General features: G+C 46.1%; 2 protein-coding genes and 1 long non-coding RNA gene across 8 annotated transcripts in view; 1 reads left to right on the forward strand and 2 right to left on the reverse strand.

Moving 5' to 3' along the window:
• Window positions 1–1,367: 1,367 nt before the first annotated feature.
• On the reverse strand, window positions 1,368–12,318 carry LOC135560042 (histone chaperone asf1b-B-like). Its single transcript, XM_065001056.1, has 4 exons — window positions 11,825–12,318; window positions 7,052–7,167; window positions 5,697–5,873; window positions 1,368–3,435 (listed from the first exon to the last, which is right to left on the reverse strand). Exons 1-4 carry the CDS (start codon window positions 11,931–11,933, stop codon window positions 3,229–3,231), a joined length of 609 nt encoding a protein of 202 aa, XP_064857128.1. The 5' UTR covers window positions 11,934–12,318; the 3' UTR covers window positions 1,368–3,228.
• A 659-nt stretch (window positions 12,319–12,977) lies between these two features.
• On the forward strand, window positions 12,978–16,261 carry LOC115114944 (uncharacterized). The gene is made up of 3 exons (XR_003861303.2): window positions 12,978–13,463; window positions 16,070–16,155; window positions 16,249–16,261. It is a non-coding gene; the product is annotated as an uncharacterized LOC115114944 (long non-coding RNA).
• Window positions 16,262–17,332: 1,071 nt separating this feature from the next.
• The window catches only part of dennd1c (DENN domain containing 1C), a 35,689-nt gene continuing 33,262 nt past the window's right edge, over window positions 17,333–19,759 (reverse strand). For all 6 annotated transcript variants that reach the window (XM_065001042.1, XM_065001045.1, XM_065001041.1 and 3 more), the window contains one exon: window positions 17,333–19,713. In XM_065001042.1, coding sequence (XP_064857114.1) covers window positions 18,634–19,713 — 1,080 coding nt within the window. In that variant the 3' untranslated portion in view covers window positions 17,333–18,633. The remainder of the gene's footprint in view (window positions 19,714–19,759) is intronic.

The raw sequence follows: 19,759 nt of genomic DNA on the forward strand, positions 1-19,759 counted from the left end.
TATTTGAAACAGTTTCTTCCGATAGTGATCATCCTATTTAATCTCTAGGGTTGTTCAACTGTTTCTGTTACATTGTAGTAACAGTATCAACGTTGACTCCACACGCTAATAACGTGTGCTTCTACACCTGCATTTCTTGCTGTTTGTGGTTTATGGCTGGGTTTCTGTACAGCACTTTGAGATATCAGCTGATGTACGAAGGGCTATATAAATACATTTGATTTAATAAATCATGTTTTATAGTGAGGACCAATAGATTATTTTGGAGGATATCGGTGGTCCTACATATATTTGGGAATATAGGAAATATATGCAAGCACATCCCTGTCAAGGACACAGTTGAACTTAAAACGGGGTCAACTTCAGCGGTTGCAAACAGATGGACCAGCATGCAGACGTCTCCTCTCGCCTTCCTCAGCACTATGGTGAAGGTACTGGACAGGTATGAGAAGAACACAATGTACTAATCTTAATATCCAGCACAGTGATTTTATCCACCATTTGTTCTAAGATCAGTGCAGAGGGAGAGAGACAGGATCGCTGAACACATTGGGATGGAGGGGGTGTAGAGGGATGATGATCTGATTGGTCCATTCAAGAGGGATAAGAATGAACAGAGCCCCCACCCCCTCCGAAGCAGTTGCCTAGCAACACGAGGCAAGTCTGCACGGTCTCATAGTGAAAATGGTGGAGAAGCTGTTCCTCCTGCTGCATTTTATGAATGAAACAGCAGTCAGGCTCACAGCTTCTAGCAAGCCTCCCTTCTCCACCCCTCAGCCTCCCTTCTCCACCCCTCAGCTTCCCTTCTCCACCCCTCAGCCTCCCTTCTCTACCCCTCAGCCTCCCTTCTCTACCTCCCTTCTCTACCCCTCAGCCTCCCTTCTCCACCCCTCAGCCTCCCTTCTCCACCCCTCAGCCCCCTTCTCCACACCCCACCCCCCTTCTCCACCCCTCAGCCTCCCTTCTCCACCCCTCAGCCTCCCTTCTCCACCCCTCAGCTTCCCTTCTCCACCCCTCAGCCTCCCTTCTCTACCCCTCAGCCTCCCTTCTCTACCTCCCTTCTCTACCCCTCAGCCTCCCTTCTCCACCCCTCAGCCTCCCTTCTCCACCCCTCACCCCCTTCTCTCCACACCCCACCCCCCTTCTCCACCCCTCAGCCTCCCTTCTCCACCTCAGCCTCCCTTCTCCACCTCAGCCTCCCTTCTCCACCCCTCACCCCCTTTCTCACCCCCTCACCCCCTCATCTCCACCCCTCACCCCCTCATCTCCCCTCTGCTTCTCTCCACACTCACCTTCTCAGTGATGTAACCTCTCCAGTTGAAAACATAACACAGCATTGACACTACACACACACACACACACACACCTTTTAAAAACAACAAATGTTTATTATTATTACTTTCATTGTTACAAATATTACAATGCAAAACAAAATACAAAACAAACCCACGACATCTCTTAAGTGCTAATGAATCAAAGGTATATACAGTAAAGTAACAACAGTCACATGACTGACATAAACAAACCCCTCCCCCAACAGTCACATGACTGACATAAACAAACCCCTCCCCCAACAGTCACATGACTGACATAAACAAACCCCTCCCCCAACTACAACACATGTTGCCTCCCAAATGGCACCCTATCCCCTACATAGTGCCCTACTTTTGACAACAGCCCTATGGGCCCCGGACAAGTCTAGTCAAAAGTAGTGCACTATGTAGGGAACAGACTGACATTTTGGACACAGACCAGGTTCGGGATCAAGTCCTTTTAAATTCTACATCCAATTCTACATTTTTCTTCATTGAAAAGCCTTGACTTGAAGTGGAGTTACAGAGTACTTCCTGAATTGAAATGGAATTGAGGCATGAACAGTCCTGGAGTCACCCTGTAGGGTGAGGCTTTTTCCTAGAGACAACTCAGTCTCCCTCTAGAGGCCTACCTTCCTGGAAGTAATCGCAGATCAGGGATTGGTTGGACAGGTGGAAGTAATCCCAGATCAGGGATTGGTTGGACAGGTGGAAGTAATTCCAGATCGGGGATTGGTTGGACAGGTGGAAGTAATTCCAGATCGGGGATTGGTTGGACAGGTGGAAGTAATTCCAGATCGGGGATTGGTTGGACAGGTGGAAGTAATTCCAGATCGGGGATTGGTTGGACAGGTGGAAGTAATTCCAGATCGGGGATTGGTTGGACAGGTGGAAGTAATTCCAGATCGGGGATTGGTTGGACAGGTGGAAGTAAATGCAGATCGGGGATTGGTTGGACAGGTGGAAGTAATCCCAGATCAGGGATTGGTTGGGCAGGTGGAAGTAAATGCAGATCAGGGATTGGTTCGACAGGTGGAAGTAAATACAGATTGGGGATTGGTTGGACAGGTAAAGTAATAGTGTGGTCTCCTTGTTTCCACTGATACAAATCACTTCCAGGTACCCTGCTCACCTCAAGGAAACAGGGACGCATTTCTACAGTATTGAAGCAGGGCCTGAGCTTTAGCTGTGTTGCTATGGAAACCAGTCCAGGTGTGAAGTTAAGTTTTAAAACAAGAAGACACACAACAGGACTGTTTGGATCAGGAGTCTGACATGGCAACCTGTTATGTGGTAGTGCACTACATTGGAGCAGAGGGCCCTGTTTACAAAGGTAGTGCACTACATTGGAGCAGAGGGCCCTGTTTACAAAGGTAGTGCACTACATTGGAGCAGAGGGCCCTGTTTACAAAGGTAGTGCACTACATTGGAGCAGAGGGCCCTGTTTACAAAGGTAGTGCACTACATTGGAGCAGAGGGCCCTGTTTACAAAGGTAGTGCACTACATTGGAGCAGAGGGCCCTGTTTACAAAGGTAGTGCACTACATTGGAGCAGAGGGCCCTGTTTACAAAGGTAGTGCACTACATTGGAGCAGAGGGCCCTGTTTACAAAGGTAGTGCACTACATTGGAGCAGAGGGCCCTGTTTACAAAGGTAGTGCACTACATTGGAGCAGAGGGCCCTGTTTACAAAGGTAGTGCACTACATTGGAGCAGAGGGCCCTGTTTACAAAGGTAGTGCACTATGGAGGGAATAGGGTGCCAGTGCCAGGGGAGACAGAGGGAGGTGTTGCTGTGTGAAGGAGGCAGACCGTACACCCTACAGTACAGCTGGTTTATAATAAGTGACTCAACCTTCCTGCCAAAGACTGCTGGAGTAGAACGTGGCAAGGCAATGCTGGAGGGGTGGCTGTGTTCTACAGACAGTCCATCGAGTTACCAGACAGCAGTCCTACAGGTAACGCCTTGCCAGCTAAACAGGAGGAGGGCACCATGCTGCTGCTACTGCTGCTGTTGGGGGAGGGGTCTACGTTCTCACTGTCCTCCATCTTGTCTGAACAGCCGTCCCAGTTGATATGGAACCGGGTCACACGGGGGTTAGAGGCCAGGATGTTCCTCTGCAGCTGGAGGGGGGGGGGGTTACGGGGAGGGTTATGGTTCAGAATTAAGGCTGGGAGTCCAAATAGTCTACTTCAGATTTCAAACTGTGGTGAGAATCCTTCACAAGAAGTCGGTTCCTTTACAACAATCAATTCCTGTTTTGCATCACAATGATTTTTCATGTTTTGTGATTTTTTTGGTGTGTATCATCGTGTGTATAACCTGTGTATAATCTGGTGTGTGTGTGTGTGTATTACCTGTGTGTAGTCTGGTGTGTGTGTGTGTGTATATTAGTGTGTATTAACCAGTGTGCAGTCTGGTGTGTGTGTGTGTGTGTATTACCTGTGTGTAGTCTGGTGTGTGTGTGTATCAGTGTGAGTTACCTGTGTGTAGTCTGGTGTGTGTGTGTGTGTGTATCAGTGTGAGTTACCTGTGTGTAGTCTGGTGTGTGTGTGTATTACCTGTGTGTAGTCTGGTGTGTGTGTGTATCAGTGTGTGTTACCTGTGTGTGTGTATCAGTGTGAGTTACCTGTGTGTAGTCTGGTGTGTGTGTGTATCAGTGTGAGTTACCTGTGTGTAATCTGGTGTGTGTATCAGTGTGAGTTACCTGTGTGTAGTCTGGTGTGTGTGTGTATCAGTGTGAGTTACCTGTGTGTAGTCTGGTGTGTGTGTGTATCAGTGTGAGTTACCTGTGTGTAGTCTGGTGTGTGTGTGTGAGTTACCTGTGTGTAGTCTGGTGTGTGTATCAGTGTGAGTTACCTGTGTGTAGTCTGGTGTGTGTGTGTGTGTGTATCAGTGTGAGTTACCTGTGTGTAGTCTGGTGTGTGTGTGTGTGTATCAGTGTGAGTTACCTGTGTGTAGTCTGGTGTGTGTATCAGTGTGAGTTACCTGTGTGTAGTCTGGTGTGTGTATCAGTGTGAGTTACATGTGTGTAGTCTGGTGTGTGTATCAGTGTGAGTTACCTGTGTGTAGTCTTGTGTGTGTGTGTATCAGTGTGAGTTACCTGTGTGTAGTCTTGTGTGTGTGTGTATCAGTGTGAGTTACCTGTGTGTAGTCTGGTGTGTGTGTGTATCAGTGTGAGTTACCTGTGTGTAGTCTGGTGTGTGTGTGTGTATCAGTGTGAGTTACCTGTGTGTATCAGTGTGAGTTACCTGTGTGTAGTCTGGTGTGTGTATTAGTGCAGTCTGGTGTGTGTATTAGTGTGAGTTACCTGTGTGTAGTCTAATGTGTGTGTGTGTGTGTATCAGTGTGAGTTACCTGTGTGTAGTCTGGTGTGTGTGTATCAGTGTGAGTTACCTGTGTGTAGTCTGGTGTGTGTGTGTGTGTGTATCAGTGTGAGTTACCTGTGTGTAGTCTGGTGTGTGTGTGTGTGTGTGTATCAGTGTGAGTTACCTGTGTGTAGTCTGGTGTGTGTGTGTGTGTATCAGTGTGAGTTACCTGTGTGTAGTCTGGTGTGTGTGTGTATCAGTGTGAGTTACCTGTGTGTAGTCTAGTGTGTGTGTGTATCAGTGTGAGTTACCTGTGTGTAGTCTAGTGTGTGTATCAGTGTGAGTTACATGTGTGTAGTCTGGTGTGTGTGTATCAGTGTGAGTTACCTGTGTGTAGTCTGGTGTGTGTGTGTGTGTGTGTATCAGTGTGAGTTACCTGTGTGTAGTCTGTGTGTGTGTATCAGTGTGAGTTACCTGTGTGTAGTCTGGTGTGTGTGTGTGTATCAGTGTGAGTTACCTGTGTGTAGTCTGGTGTGTGTGTGTGTATCAGTGTGAGTTACCTGTGTGTGTGTATCAGTGTGAGTTACATGTGTGTAGTCTGGTGTGTGTGTATCAGTGTGAGTTACCTGTGTGTAGTCTGGTGTGTGTGTGTGTATCAGTGTGAGTTACCTGTGTGTAGTCTAGTGTGTGTGTGTGTGTGTATCAGTGTGAGTTACATGTGTGTAGTCTGGTGTGTGTGTATCAGTGTGAGTTACCTGTGTGTAGTCTGGTGTGTGTGTGTGTATCAGTGTGAGTTACCTGTGTGTAGTCTGTGTGTGTGTGTATCAGTGTGAGTTACCTGTGTGTAGTCTGGTGTGTGTGTATCAGTGTGAGTTACCTGTGTGTAGTCTGGTGTGTGTGTATCAGTGTGAGTTACCTGTGTGTAGTCTGGTGTGTGTGTATCAGTGTGAGTTACCTGTGTGTAGTCTGGTGTGTGTATCAGTGTGAGTTACCTGTGTGTAGTCTAGTGTGTGTGTGTGTGTATCAGTGTGAGTTACCTGTGTGTAGTCTGGTGTGTGTGTATCAGTGTGAGTTACCTGTGTGTAGTCTGGTTTGACTGGTGGGTTCTCTCGGAGCTCTGGGTCGGTGTATTCATTGTTGACATAGTAACCGATACGGATGAACTCCTGTCCGTTGTAGGTGCAGGTGATGAGCGCCACGGTTACCCCCACAGCATCACTCTCAGGAATCAGCCCGGTGTTGGGGGCATCCGCCTGGAGGAGAGAGAGAGAGATGGGGTGATGAGCGCCACGGTTACCCCCACAGCATCACTCTCAGGAATCAGCCCGGTGTTGGGGGCATCCGCCTGGAGAGAGAGAGAGATGGGGTGATGAGACGGTTACCCCCACAGATGAATCAGGGTGATGCAGCGCCACGGTTACCCCCACAGCATCACTCTCAGGAATCAGACCGGTGTTGGGGGCATCCGCCTGGAGGAGAGAGAGAGAGAGATGGGGTGATGAGCGCCACGGTTACCCCCACAGCATCACTCTCAGGAATCAGCCCGGTGTTGGGGGCATCCGCCTGGAGGAGAGAGAGAGAGATGGGGTGATGAGCGCCACGGTTACCCCCACAGCATCACTCTCAGGAATCAGCCCGGTGTTGGGGGCATCCGGGATGGGGTGATGAGCGCCACTGGTTACCCCCACAGCATCACTCTCAGGAATCAGCCCGGTGTTGGGGGCATCCGCCTGGAGGAGAGAGAGAGATGGGGTGATGAGCGCCACGGTTACCCCCACAGCATCACTCTCAGGAATCAGCCCGGTGTTGGGGGCATCCGCCTGGAGGAGAGAGAGAGATGGGGTGATGAGCGCCACGGTTACCCCCACAGCATCACTCTCAGGAATCAGCCCGGTGTTGGGGGCATCCGCCTGGAGAGAGAGAGAGATGAGAAGGAGAGAGATGAGAAGGAGGGGATGGGGTGATGAGAAGGAGAGAGAGAGAGAGAGAGATGGGGTGATGAGAAGGAGAAAGAGAGGAGAGAGAGATGGGGTGATGAGAAGGAGAAAGAGAGAGAGAGAGAGAGATGGGGTGATGAGAAGGAGAAAGAGAGGAGGAGAGAGAGAGATGGGGTGATGAGAAGGAGAAAGAGAGGAGAGAGAGATGGGGTGATGAGAAGGAGAAAGGGAGGAGAGAGAGAGATGGGGTGATGAGAAGGAGAAAGGGAGGAGAGAGAGAGAGAGAGAGAGAGAGAGAGAGAGATGGGGTGATGAGAAGGAGAAAGGGAGGAGAGAGAGAGAGAAAGAGAGATGGGGTGATGAGAAGGAGAAAGGGAGGAGAAGAAGAGGGTGGGAACATAAAGAGATGATCTGATGAGAGGAAGGAGAAGTGGGAGGAGAAGAAAGAAATAGAGGGAGGGGTGCGTGTGTCAGTCACTCAGTGTGTCTCTCACCTGGAACACGAACATGTGTCTGCCTGCTGGTACCGGTCCGACCAGAACTGAGTCCAGAGTCTGATCATACTCCTCACTCTCTGCTGAGCCCACGTAGATGATCTTCCACTCCAGGTCTACACACACACACACACACAGAGATTAACTTTCCTGACCCAGTCTGTAATACATGTCTCAAGCAGACCACCATAGTCCCTGTTCCCTAGAACACTAAGGTAACCTGCATAAATGACTATCGCCTCGTAGCACTCACATCTATAGCCATGAAGTGCTTTAAAAAAAAACAACTGGTCATGGCTCATATCAACACCATCATGCCAGACACCCTGGACCTACTCCAATTCGCATACCGCCCCAACAGAGCCACAGATGACACAATCTCAATCACACTCTACATTACCCTTTCCCACCTGGACAAAAGAACACCTATGTGAGAACGCTATTCATTGACTACAGCCCAGTGTTCAACACCATAGTGCCCTCAAAGCTAATCACTAAGCTAAGGACCCTGGGACTAAACATCTCCCTCTGCAACTGGATCCTGGACTTCCTGACGGGCCGCCCCCAGGTGGTGAGGGTAGGTAACACTACATTTGCCACGTTGATCCTCAACACGGGGGCCCCTCAGGAGTGCGTGCTCAGTCCCCTCCTGTACTCCCTGTTCACCCATGACCTTACACGACTCCCAACACCATCATTGAGTTTCCCAGCGACGCGACGGTGGTAGGCCTGACACCAACGACGAGACGACCTATAGGGAGGAGGTTAAAGACCTGGCAGTGTGGTGCCAGGACAACAACCTCTCCCTCAACGTCAGCAAGACAAAGGAGATGATGAGACGACCTATAGGGAGGAGGTTAAAGACCTGGCAGTGTGGTGCCAGGACAACAACCTCTCCCTCAACATCAGCAAGACAAAGGAGATGATGAGACGACCTATACGGAGGAGGTTAAAGACCTGGCAGTGTGGTGCCAGGACAACAACCTCTCCCTCAACGTCAGCAAGACAAAGGAGATGATTGTGGACAACAGGAAACGCTTCAAGTTCCTCTGTGTCCACATCACTAAGGACCTATCATGGTCCAAACACACCAACACAGTTGTGAAGAGGGCACGACAAAGCCACTTCCCCCTTAGGACGCTGAAGAGATTTGGCACGGGTCCTCAGATCCTCTAAATGTTCTACAGCTGCACCATTGAGAGCATCTTGACTGGCTGCGTCTCCGCTTGGTACGGCAGCTGCTTGGCATCCGACCACAAGGCGCTACAGAGGGTAGTGCGTATGGTGCAGTACCTCACTGGGGCCGAATTCACTGCGACCCAGGACCTCTATTTATTTATTTTACCTTTATTTAACTAGGCAAGTCAGGGGAGAATGACAGATTTGTACCTTGTCAGTTCGGGAATTTGAACTTGCAACCTTTCGCCCAACGCCCTAACCACTAGGCTACCCTGCCGCCCCTACTATACCAGGCGGTGTCAAAGGCCCTAAAAATTGTCAAAGACTCCAGCCACCCAGTTCTCTCTGCTACCCCACAGCAAGTGGTACCGGAGCACCAAGTCTAGATCCAAAAGGCACTTAACAGCTTTTACCCCTGAGCCATAAAACTGCTGAACAGTTAATCACATGGCTACTCTGAATATTTACATTCACCCCCTTTTTAATGGAAACTGAGACTCTAGCACCGGCTCTATGCACACTCAATGGACTCTACCAACACACATGCTACACTGACTCCAATACACACACTACACTGACACTCCAATACACACACTACACTGACTCCAATACACACACTACACTGACACTCCAATACACACACTACACTGACACTCCAATACACACACTACACTGACACTCCAATACACACACAACACTGACACTCCAATACACACACTACACTGACACTCCAATACACTACACTGACACTCCAATACACATGCTACACTGACACTCCAATACACACACTACACTGACACTCCAATACACTGACACTCCAATACACACGCTACACTGACACTCCAATACACACACTACACTGACTCCAATACACACACGCACTACACTGACACTCCAATACACATGCTACACTGACACTCCAATACACATGCTACACTGACACTCCAATACACACACACTACACTGACACTCCAATACACACACACTACACTGACACTCCAATACACACACTACACTGACACTCCAATACACACACACTACACTGACACTCCAATACACACACTACACTGACACTCCAATACACACACACTACACTGACACTCCAATACACACACTACACTGACACTCCAATACACTGACACTGACACCAATACACACACTACACTGACACTCCAATACACACACACTACACTGACACTCCAATACACATGCTACACTGACACTCCAATACACACACTACACTGACACTCCAATACACACTACACTGACACTCCAATACACACACTACACTGACACTCCAATACACACACTACACTGACACTCCAATACACATGCTACACTGACACTCCAATACACACGCTACACTGACACTCCAATACACACACTACACTGACACTCCAATACACACACACTACACTGACACTCCAATACACACACTACACTGACACTCCAATACACACACACTACACTGACACTCCAATACACATGCTACACTACACTGACACTCCAATACACACACTACACTGACACTCCAATACACACACTACACTGACACTCCAATACACACACTACACTGACACTCCAATACACATGCTACACTACACTGACACTCCAATACACATGCTACACTACACTGACACTCCAATACACACGCTACACTGACACTCCAATACACACGCTACACTGACACTCCAATACACATGCTACACTGACACTCCAATACACATGCTACACTGACACTCCAATACACACACTACACTGACACTCCAATACACACACTACACTGACACTCCAATACACACACACTCTCTGTTTATGATCTATTCTAATTGCTTTGTCACTTTTACCCCTACCTACATGTACATATTACCTATATTACCTTGTAACCCTGTACATTGACTCGGTACCGATACTCCTAGTGTACAGTCTTGTTATGTTATATTTAATTGTGCTACTATTTCCTTTTTTTGAAATTGTTCTTACTTTTTAACTGCATTGCTGGGAAATGGCCCATAAGTAAGTCTAATAATAATATATTTAAACAAAAATGGTTAAATGCTTTTCATTATACAAAAATGCATAAAAATAAGTGTATAATATATAAATAACCATATCATAAAATCAACAATCAAAGTCTTGGAGGAAGGGTAGATCAGCCAAAAATGAGGAGTCTGAATGCTTTAAAAGCCCCAACAGTCTAAACATCCAGGAGATTATCTGGAAGGGAGACCTAAAGGTGTTGCTGGGAAGAAAAGGATCAAATGTTCCGAGCAGGGTCACACAATGTTCCGAGCAGGGTCACACAATGTTCCGAGCCCGGGTCACACAATGTTCCGAGCCCGGGTCACACAATGTTCCGAGCCCGGGTCACACAATGTTCCGAGCCCGGGTCACACAATGTCACACAATGTTCCGAGCCCGGGTCACACAATGTTCCGAGCCCGGGTCACACAATGTTCAGAGCCCGGGTCACAAAATGTTCAGAGCCCGGGGCACACAATGTTCCGAGCCCGGGGCACACAATGTTCCGAGCCCGGGTCACACAATGTTGTGTGTCACACAATGTTGTGTGTCACACAACGTTCCGAGCCCGGGTCACACAACGTTCCGAGCCCGGGTCACACAACGTTCCGAGCCCGGGTCACACAACGTTCCGAGCCCGGGTCACACAACGTTCCGAGCCCGGGTCACACAACGTTCCGAGCCCGGGTCACACAACGTTCCGAGCCCGGGTCACACAATGTTCCGAGCCCGGGTCACACAATGTTCCGAGCAAGGTCACACAATGTTCCGAGCAGGGTCACACAATGTTCCGAGCAGGGTCACACAATGTTCCGAGCCGGGTCACACAATGTTCCGAGCCAGGTCACACAATGTTCCGAGCCAGGTCACACAATGTTCCGAGCCAGGTCACACAATGTTCCGAGCAGGGTCACACAATATTCCAAGCAGGGTCACACAATATTGTATTGGGCAGATGTGACAAATACAATTTGATTTGAATTTAGGAAGTTTACTTTAAAACCCATCTATTCACCAGTGCACTATTTTTGACCAGGTCCCATAAAGCTCACTATATAAAGGGAATAGGCTGCTATTTCAGAAACAACCACTCATTAAGTGTGGTCCCACCACCTCCACTTTAATGCGGGAAGGATAGGTTTCTTCTCATTAGTGGAAATAGCTATTTATCGGTTATAAAAATAACCTAGGACAAGAGATATGTTTTTCCCGCAATTTATTCGTAAATAGTTCCACGGTCTGACAATGTAATCCCTTAACGCACCAATCGGCTCGAGGCCACCCAGACGTCAGAGAAGCACCGGAAACGTGAACAATACGCGCGGGCGCCAAATTCTGATGAAGTGTCAACACAAATAGCTAATTTACTCAAACAATACCAACATATTTGAATTGATCGAAGTAGTTAGCTATAAACATATACGTGTAAAGTTAATTGAAAGATACATTTAAGCAAACTGTTGTTGCACCTAAAAGGCAACGGTTAACTACATTATAATTACACAATAATACTATAGTTTGCTAGATTTTACAAAAAAAATAAGTTAGCAACTGAATAACGTTACCACTCACCCTCCGGTAAATCCTCCATGCACTCGAACGTAATCTCGAACTGAAACGGGTTCCCAAAAGGACTTGGGTTATCCAACACAGCGACATTCAACACTTGAACTTTAGCCATTTATTTTCAGTAGTCTTGAAAGGGTAGCAGATTAATAATTTGAAAATTAATCGAATTTAGCTCGTTTATCTCCCTTAACGTTGCAGATAAAGGCAGGACGGAAAATAATAAACTAGCCAACGTTAAACAATTCAGTATTTGACTAAAGATACGTGTGGTGGCGTCTTCTGGTGGTTGTTATCGTCTTCTCTCCTGCAAACTTAGTCAATTTCAATTGCTTGCAATATAACACCTGCTTGGCGCTAGATTCTTTTTCAAAATAAAATAAACAAAAGCTTGCTTTGGCAGGTGTTTTGTTTGTAGTTCTCGGTTATTTTGTAGCTAGAGGATAACGTTCACACTCCCGCCAGTGTGTTCGGAAATGGTCCTCGTAACGTCACGAAATCCAGCAGCGTTTCTTCTTCTCTCTTCCGGCTGTAGAACTGAGGATGGTTGAACATGAAACTTTACACTGCCATCTAGTGACGGGAGTGAATAGTTCAGATTAAGATTTTGCAGAAAGAATGTCCTCCAGTACTAGCAGCATAAACGCTGCACAATTAACAAAATGACTAAACAATGAGTTGAGGAGAGATAAACTTTCCATGTGATTAATGTCTATTTGCTGATGATGTTGCACTCTGCTGAAACACAAACTCAGGATTGTGACTTAAATAAAGACCATATTTGTGTGTGTGTGTGTGTGTCAGGGGGTTGGTGGCACCTTAATCGGGGAGAACGGGCTGGTGGTAATGGCTGGAGAGGAATAAGTGGAACGGTATCAAATACATGGTTTCCAGGTGTCTGATTCCGTTCCATTTGCTCTGTTGCTCAGAGCCGTTCTCCCCCTGTCTGTGTGTATATTGTAGCAACCGCTGATATCGACTCTGCCACTTGAGCAGACTTTTGTTGCACAATCGATGGCGCGCTGGGCTTGGGGCCAGAAAATGGACTGTCCGAGCCGCACTCCCTGTTTCATAACAATACACACAGCTGAATAGGCAGACAGTCACTGTGTACAGAATTGACTGGTCAGTTTCTAACAGAGTATATTCCGAATCCTAAATGTTAAAACTCCTCTCCAGTCCATAGCTCTGTATTAGGCTACAATGAGTTATGCAACTGCATAGAACTCACAGACGGCCCTATTACTTAGACAATGCTCTACTTTGGACCAGAGCCCCTTGACACTGTTTTACACTATTTGCTAAAGATGTAGACTACAGAAGGCCTGTTTTTTTTTATTCTCCACAACGGTGTGTGTGTGTATGAGCGAGTGAAACAGAGACAGAGAAAGGCGATCATTTGGTAGTAGTCCTACGTACTGATTGGCTCTTGCGGTACATGTGACAACTATCCTCATCTGCATATGGACAGGTACGCTATGGTGAGCGGGGTAGAGAAGTTACCGGGCTGGCACCGTGTGAATGGAGTTTTAAAGATCGTCGAGAAATCTCCTAAGTAGCCCTAGGACATCGTTAGTCTACAGCAAGAGGGCTACTGTTTCATACCGCCCATTGACTTCGGAAAATAGCTCATTGTAATCAACAGGTAAGTCCATGGAAAACACCTAAATTAAACAATCGCCAGTGTTGTTTGATAGGTCCGTATAGTAGTGCAGACTTGATAGTGTCGGCAGAGGTGTTATTGACAAGTAGTTAAAGTAGGCCGAGGCTAGTTTTAGCAGTGGAACCTTAGCTTGATAAGCTTCGAATGCTGAAAGCCGTGTTTTAGACGGTTTTGGGTTGGTTTTATTTCTTTGTAACAGCAACGCGTTAGAATTGATGCACCTGAAAACAGGTGTAGCGGGCTCGGTCGCATTCCAACAGCTGGGCAGACATTCCTTCTATCGGCGCTTTGAAATGACGTGTGTATGTGGCTGGGTTTCGCTCTGAATTCAAATATTTGTTTAGTTATAATAGTTACTTTGACAGGCACAATGGAATGGTAATTTACAATTTGAGCAGATTTTAAAATAAAGCATCAATAATCGGTCGTTTTTTAAATGGGTCTAGTCCTAGCGTTTATTAGTTGATTCAACTTGATAATATGAGCGCTTCAATATTCAAATGTATTTCATTATTCCGTATTCGGATTCTAGTCACACGGTGGTTGTTTAGGAATGGTTGTTTGGACAGTAAAGTAAATACGTGGCGTTTCCTGTATGTTGTGCAACTCGAGGTTTCAGTGTAGTGTTGATCCGTGTACTATTGTTTACCCAGAGTATATCATTAACGATCTCACCGCTAGGAATGTTCAGACTCTCCAACCCTGGGTTTGTGCTGTTTCATATCTGACGGGGGATGTGTCCCAAATGGCACCCGTATTATTATTTGTAGTCTACTACCGTTGACCTGGGTCCACACCCTATTATATACACACTGACCCTTATCTCGTGGACTATGGGCCCTGGTCAATAGTCGTCAAGTGTAAAAGGAATAGGGTGAGAGAGACACTGTTTTAGACTGTCTCTGGACCCGGTTGAGAGACACAAAAAGCCTATATATATTATTTATTTGTAATGAAGACAATTACAACAATACTGAATGGACACTTATTTGAACTTAATATAATACATCAATAAAATCAATTTGATCTCAAATAAATAATGGGGAGTTGATGGGCTTGAAGTCATAAACAGCTCAATGCTTGAAGCACAGCGAAGGGCTGCTTGCAAATGCAGGAAAGTTCTGTTAGAATGAATGCTTACGAGCCTGCTGGTGCCTACCATCGCTCAGTCAGACTGCTCTATCAAATCATAGACTTAATTATAATATAATAAACACACAGAAATGCGAGCCGTAAGTCATTAATATGGTCAAATCCGGACACTCTCATTTAGAAAACGGAACGTTTATTCTTTCAGTGAAATACGGAACCTTTCTGTATTTTATGGAACAGCTGTATCCATAACTGTACATATTGCTGTTACAACCTTCAATGTTATGTCATAATTATGTACAATTCTGGCAAATGAATTAGTCTTTGTTAGGAATAAATGGACTTCACACAGTTCACAACGAGCCAGGCAGCCCAAACTGCTGCATATACCCTGACTCAGCTTGCACAGAACGCAAGAGAAGTGACACAATTTCCCTAGTTAAAATAAATTCATGTTAGCAGGCAATATTAACTAAATATGCAGGTTTAAAAATATATACTTGTGTGTTGATTTTAAGAAAGGCATTGGTGTTTATTGTTAGGTATACTGGTGCAACAACATTGCTTTTTTCCGCAAATGCTCTTGTTAATAAATCATCACCCGTTTGACAAAGTAGGCTGTGATTCGATGATAAATTAACAGGCACCACATTGATTATATGCAACGCAGGACAAGCTAGTTAAACTAGTAATATCATCAACCATGTGTAGTTAACTAGTGATTTATGTTAACATAAGTTTAATGCTAGCTAGCAACTTACCTTGGCTCCTAGCTGCCCTCGCGTATAACAGGTGGTCAGCCTGCCACTCAGTCTCCTCGTGGAGAGCAATGTAATGGGTGTCTAAACATGCTGATTACAGCCCTAATTAATGGGCCGACCTCTAGTCTCTGGACCAGGTTTAGAGACACTGTTTTAGACTGTATCTGGACCTGGTTTAGAGACACTGTATCTGGACCTGGTTTAGAGACACTGTTTTAGACTGTATCTGGACCAGGTTTAGAGACACTGTTTTAGACTGTATCTGGACCAGGTTTAGAGACACCATTTTAGACTGTATCTGGACCAGGTTTAGAGACACTGTTTTAGACTGTATCTGGACCTGGTTTAGAGACACTGTTTTAGACTGTATCTGGACCTGGTTGAGAGACACTGTTTTAGACTGTATCTGGACCTGGTTTAGAGACACTGGTTTAGACTGTATCTGGACCTGGTTTAGAGACACTGTTTTAGACTGTCTCTGGACACGTTTGACATTGCAGACGACTGTCGAAACTGACCGATCTACAAATCACCTTGGATCACAAATAACTACTCAATATTATTTGTAGATCGGTCAGAATTGACCCATGATACATTGCGGTTTGGATCGAACACAGCCATAGTTTCTATGCTGATGTGTTCCGTAGACTTGGACAGACAGATAAACTGCCTCAAAGGGGCTGAATTCACTGATATGGCCTGGCTCATGGATGCTCTCCAACACTCTCTCTCTAGAGACAGGCACCCCTCACTGTCAGTCTGGCTGCTGTGTCCCCATTGGTCCAGATGTGAGAGCAGAGACCAGCACCTCTAACCCTCAGGTGAGTGAGACATCTGTCTACCTATGGTCTGTGTATCTGTCTGCCTGTGTACCTGCTTCTCTCTCTCATCCCCCTCCTCTCTCTCTGACTCAGGGCCCGTCGTCATGAAAATGGTGTTGTCGTTACCAAGGCCGCCGTGGGGGTTGTGGTCTGTGTTAGTCCCAGGCCTGGCCCTACTGCTGTGCCTGGCCCTGGTCCTGATGGGCTGTGTGATCAGGAAGAAGAGAAGGATGGAGGGAATGTATCGGCCCAGTGCGGAGGAGAGCAAACAGACAGGACCACGGGGGGCTGAGAGACCAGGCCTGCCCCTGCCCAAGGAGGAGAGACTCATCTGATACACGCACTCTAGCCTGGACGCTACACACACACACACACACACACACACACACTCTTTTCCTCCCTCTCTCTCTCACTACCATTGCCTCACTCTCCTCTACCCTGTACATGAAGCCAGAATGGGTTATTAGTAATTATGTGTTGTGTAAAGTTATCTGTAGATGAAGTGTCTTGTTAAATATGCCTGAACATGCCTGGTGGATGTGCCATGTTCTCTCCAGTTTCTCCAACTGTGCTGATGTTGACATCAGCGTGTCAACCGGTGAATGCTGAATGCCCTGTCAGGGGTGTGTTGTTTACCTGTAGGTGGACTAGTTGTTGACATGTTTACCTGTAGGTGGACTAGTTGTTGACATGTTTACCTGTAGGTGGACTAGTTGTTGACATGTTTACCTGTAGGTGGACTAGTTGTTGACATGTTTACCTGTAGGTGGACTAGATGTTGACATGTTTACCTGTAGGTGGACTAGATGTTGACATGTTTACCTGTAGGTGGACTAGATGTTGACATGTTTACCTGTAGGTGGACTAGTTGTTGACATGTTTACCTGTAGGTGGACTAGTTGTTGACATGTTTACCTGTAGGTGGACTAGTTGTTGATCATACAGAGAAAAGGGAATTTTAAAAGTTCCTCTATATGCAAAATGTCTCTTTATTGTGGCAGTTATACTGTTACATGTGTACAAACTATGATTTAAGTTTATCCCGTGTATAAAGCATTAGTGTGTGTGTGTGTGTTTTATATCTTGAAAATGAAGAGAAGAATGGTAAAGACACTGAATGATTTCTAATGCACTTCTGATGATATTATCCAATGTGAAAAAAATAAAACTCCTCTCAAAAAGTATAAAACTTCCATTTATTCAGTGCATTTAATATCATCCAGGAGAAAAATATTGAATTTAGTTTTAAAAAATAAAAAAAATATCTTCAAGTGTGTATTCAGTGCATTGAGTTAATTTGTTCATGTACCACAAGCTCCACCTGCTGGTCATCTAAGGACAATACAACCAGCGACATCAGTCAGAGGGATTGGACAGAACTGGATCCTGAATGTCATGTGACATGATCAGTGTATTATTCAACTGTGGTGTGAAGTACTTAAGTAAAAATACTTTCAAGTACTACTTCAGTTTTTTTTGTTTTTTTTTGTATCAAAACATTACTTTACTATTTTTGACAACTTTTACTTCCCTACATTCTTTATGAAAATAATGTACTTTTTACTCCATACATTTTCCCTGACACCCAAACGTACTTGTTACATTCTGACAGGAAAATGGTCCATTTCACGCACTTATCAAGAGGACGTCCTTGTTCATCCCTACTACCGGATCTTGCCGACTCACTAAACACAAATACTTCGTTTGTAAATGATGTCTGAGTTCCCCTGGTATCTGTAAATATATATGATTATTATAAACAGAAAATGGTACCGTCTGGTTTGCGTAACACAAGGAATTTTAAATTATTTGTACTTTTACTTTTTATGCTTAAGTACATTTTTTTCAATTACATTGACTTTATTACTTAAGAATATTTAAAAATAAATACTTTTAGACTTTTACTCAAGTTGTATTTTACTGGGTGATTTTCACTTTTACCTGAGTCATTTTCTATTAAGGCATCTTTACTTTTACTCAAGTATGACAATTGGGTACTTTTTCCACAACTGATATTCAATAGTCGCACAATGTAGCTAAATGTTTAGGGCTGTATCAAAACGTTTTGTAATGGTAACCGTTTAATCCAAACTGAAAATATTTTCCAACGAAATTGAGTTTCTATTGGAAAATTTCAGAAAGGTCCCTCCCCGTTCGGTTCCGTTTGCGTCCAAGTGAATACACCCTGGGGAAAACTTCTGGCCTTATGCATTACATCATAGACCTGTATAAGAACGTCACAGAATGTTCAGATAGAAATGTATGGTGTAGAACCGGAATTACTGTCTGTCGGTTAGAATATGGGATTGCGTCAATTCTATTCATTCTATTTCTACTTGCAACATTCAGAGCGCTTCATGTTCCTGAGTTTCACTTCCCATCCCCATTTCTTCTCTGACTCATCAAGTCCCTCAGTCTTTGAAAACTGCAAAATCATTGGCTGAGCTTTGCGCCACTCAAACAGTCCTGCACCAGTCATCAAGCTTCAAATCTCTTCTTCAGCTCAGACACCTTGACAGGGGGCGGGTCTTCCTGCACTGTGGTGTTCCCCCCTGGTTCTGATTGGTTATTTATAGGCATAGTCAGGACAGGGGTGGCTATGCCAGGTCCAGCTCTGTCATTCGGTGAGACCTGGGTGTTGTTGGGTTCCTGAGGGCAGCTCTTCTGTATAGTGTCCCAGGTCCGAGGTGTGTTGCTGAGCTCACTGGGTTTAGGCGAGCCCCTGATCTGGGCCTTCCCATGGAGGGTTTGCACGGAGGCCGGTGACTGGAACAGTGCTACAGCAGATAGCACACTGGGAGAAAGGGGTGTGGGTCCCACCTCTATTTCCTCCCCCTTTTCTTCTCTTTCTAGCTGACCCAGGGGTTGTTTAGAAGCATGGGTTGCTGTGCCGTTCTCATGCCCAGGAAAAGCAGTGGTTTTGGGGGTGAGTCTGTCCCCTTCTCCCTGGTTGTCCTCCACTGCCCCGGCCCTAGACTCAGCACCCGGCCTTGGGCCTCTGTTCCTGGGTAATTCTCCTGGTGTCTTGGGGCCTCTCTCCTGCCCCTGCCCCTGGTTCTCCTCTTCTTGTTGGTCTTTACCTCTGTCATTCTGCATCTTCTCTCTCTCTTTCTCTCCCTCCACTTCTTTCCCCTTCCCTTTCTCACCCACACATTCAGACTGAATCTCTGGCTCCAAAGTGATGTCTTCATCCCTCTTCCTCTCCTCCATCTGTTGATCATCCTGCCCTCCTTGCCTCAGAACATTCCATCTCTCCATCCCCACCTCTTTCCTCTCTTTAAGCTCCTCTGCCTCCACCAACACCTTTTCCATCTCCTCTTCTCTCCTTCCCTCCTCTCTCCACTCCTTCTCTCTCCTTCCCTCCTCTCTTCTCCCTTGAGGTGTTTCTGATGCTTCCTCTGACAACACCTGTCCCTCTCCTAGCCCATCAGAATCATCGGTCTGTTCTGGTCCCTCCCCCATGTAATGTAGCCCGTCCTCCTGGTTCCAGCTGTGCAGACTGCCACTCCCACCGATGGATACGCCTAGACTTTCCTGACTGGGAGTGGTCAGGCCCCTCTGTTGACACACAAGGGTGAGGAGATGAGATGTCTGGGATGTTTCT

This window comes from Oncorhynchus nerka, linkage group LG15 (assembly GCF_034236695.1).
Source record: "Oncorhynchus nerka isolate Pitt River linkage group LG15, Oner_Uvic_2.0, whole genome shotgun sequence".
Lineage (NCBI taxonomy): Eukaryota > Metazoa > Chordata > Actinopteri > Salmoniformes > Salmonidae > Oncorhynchus > Oncorhynchus nerka.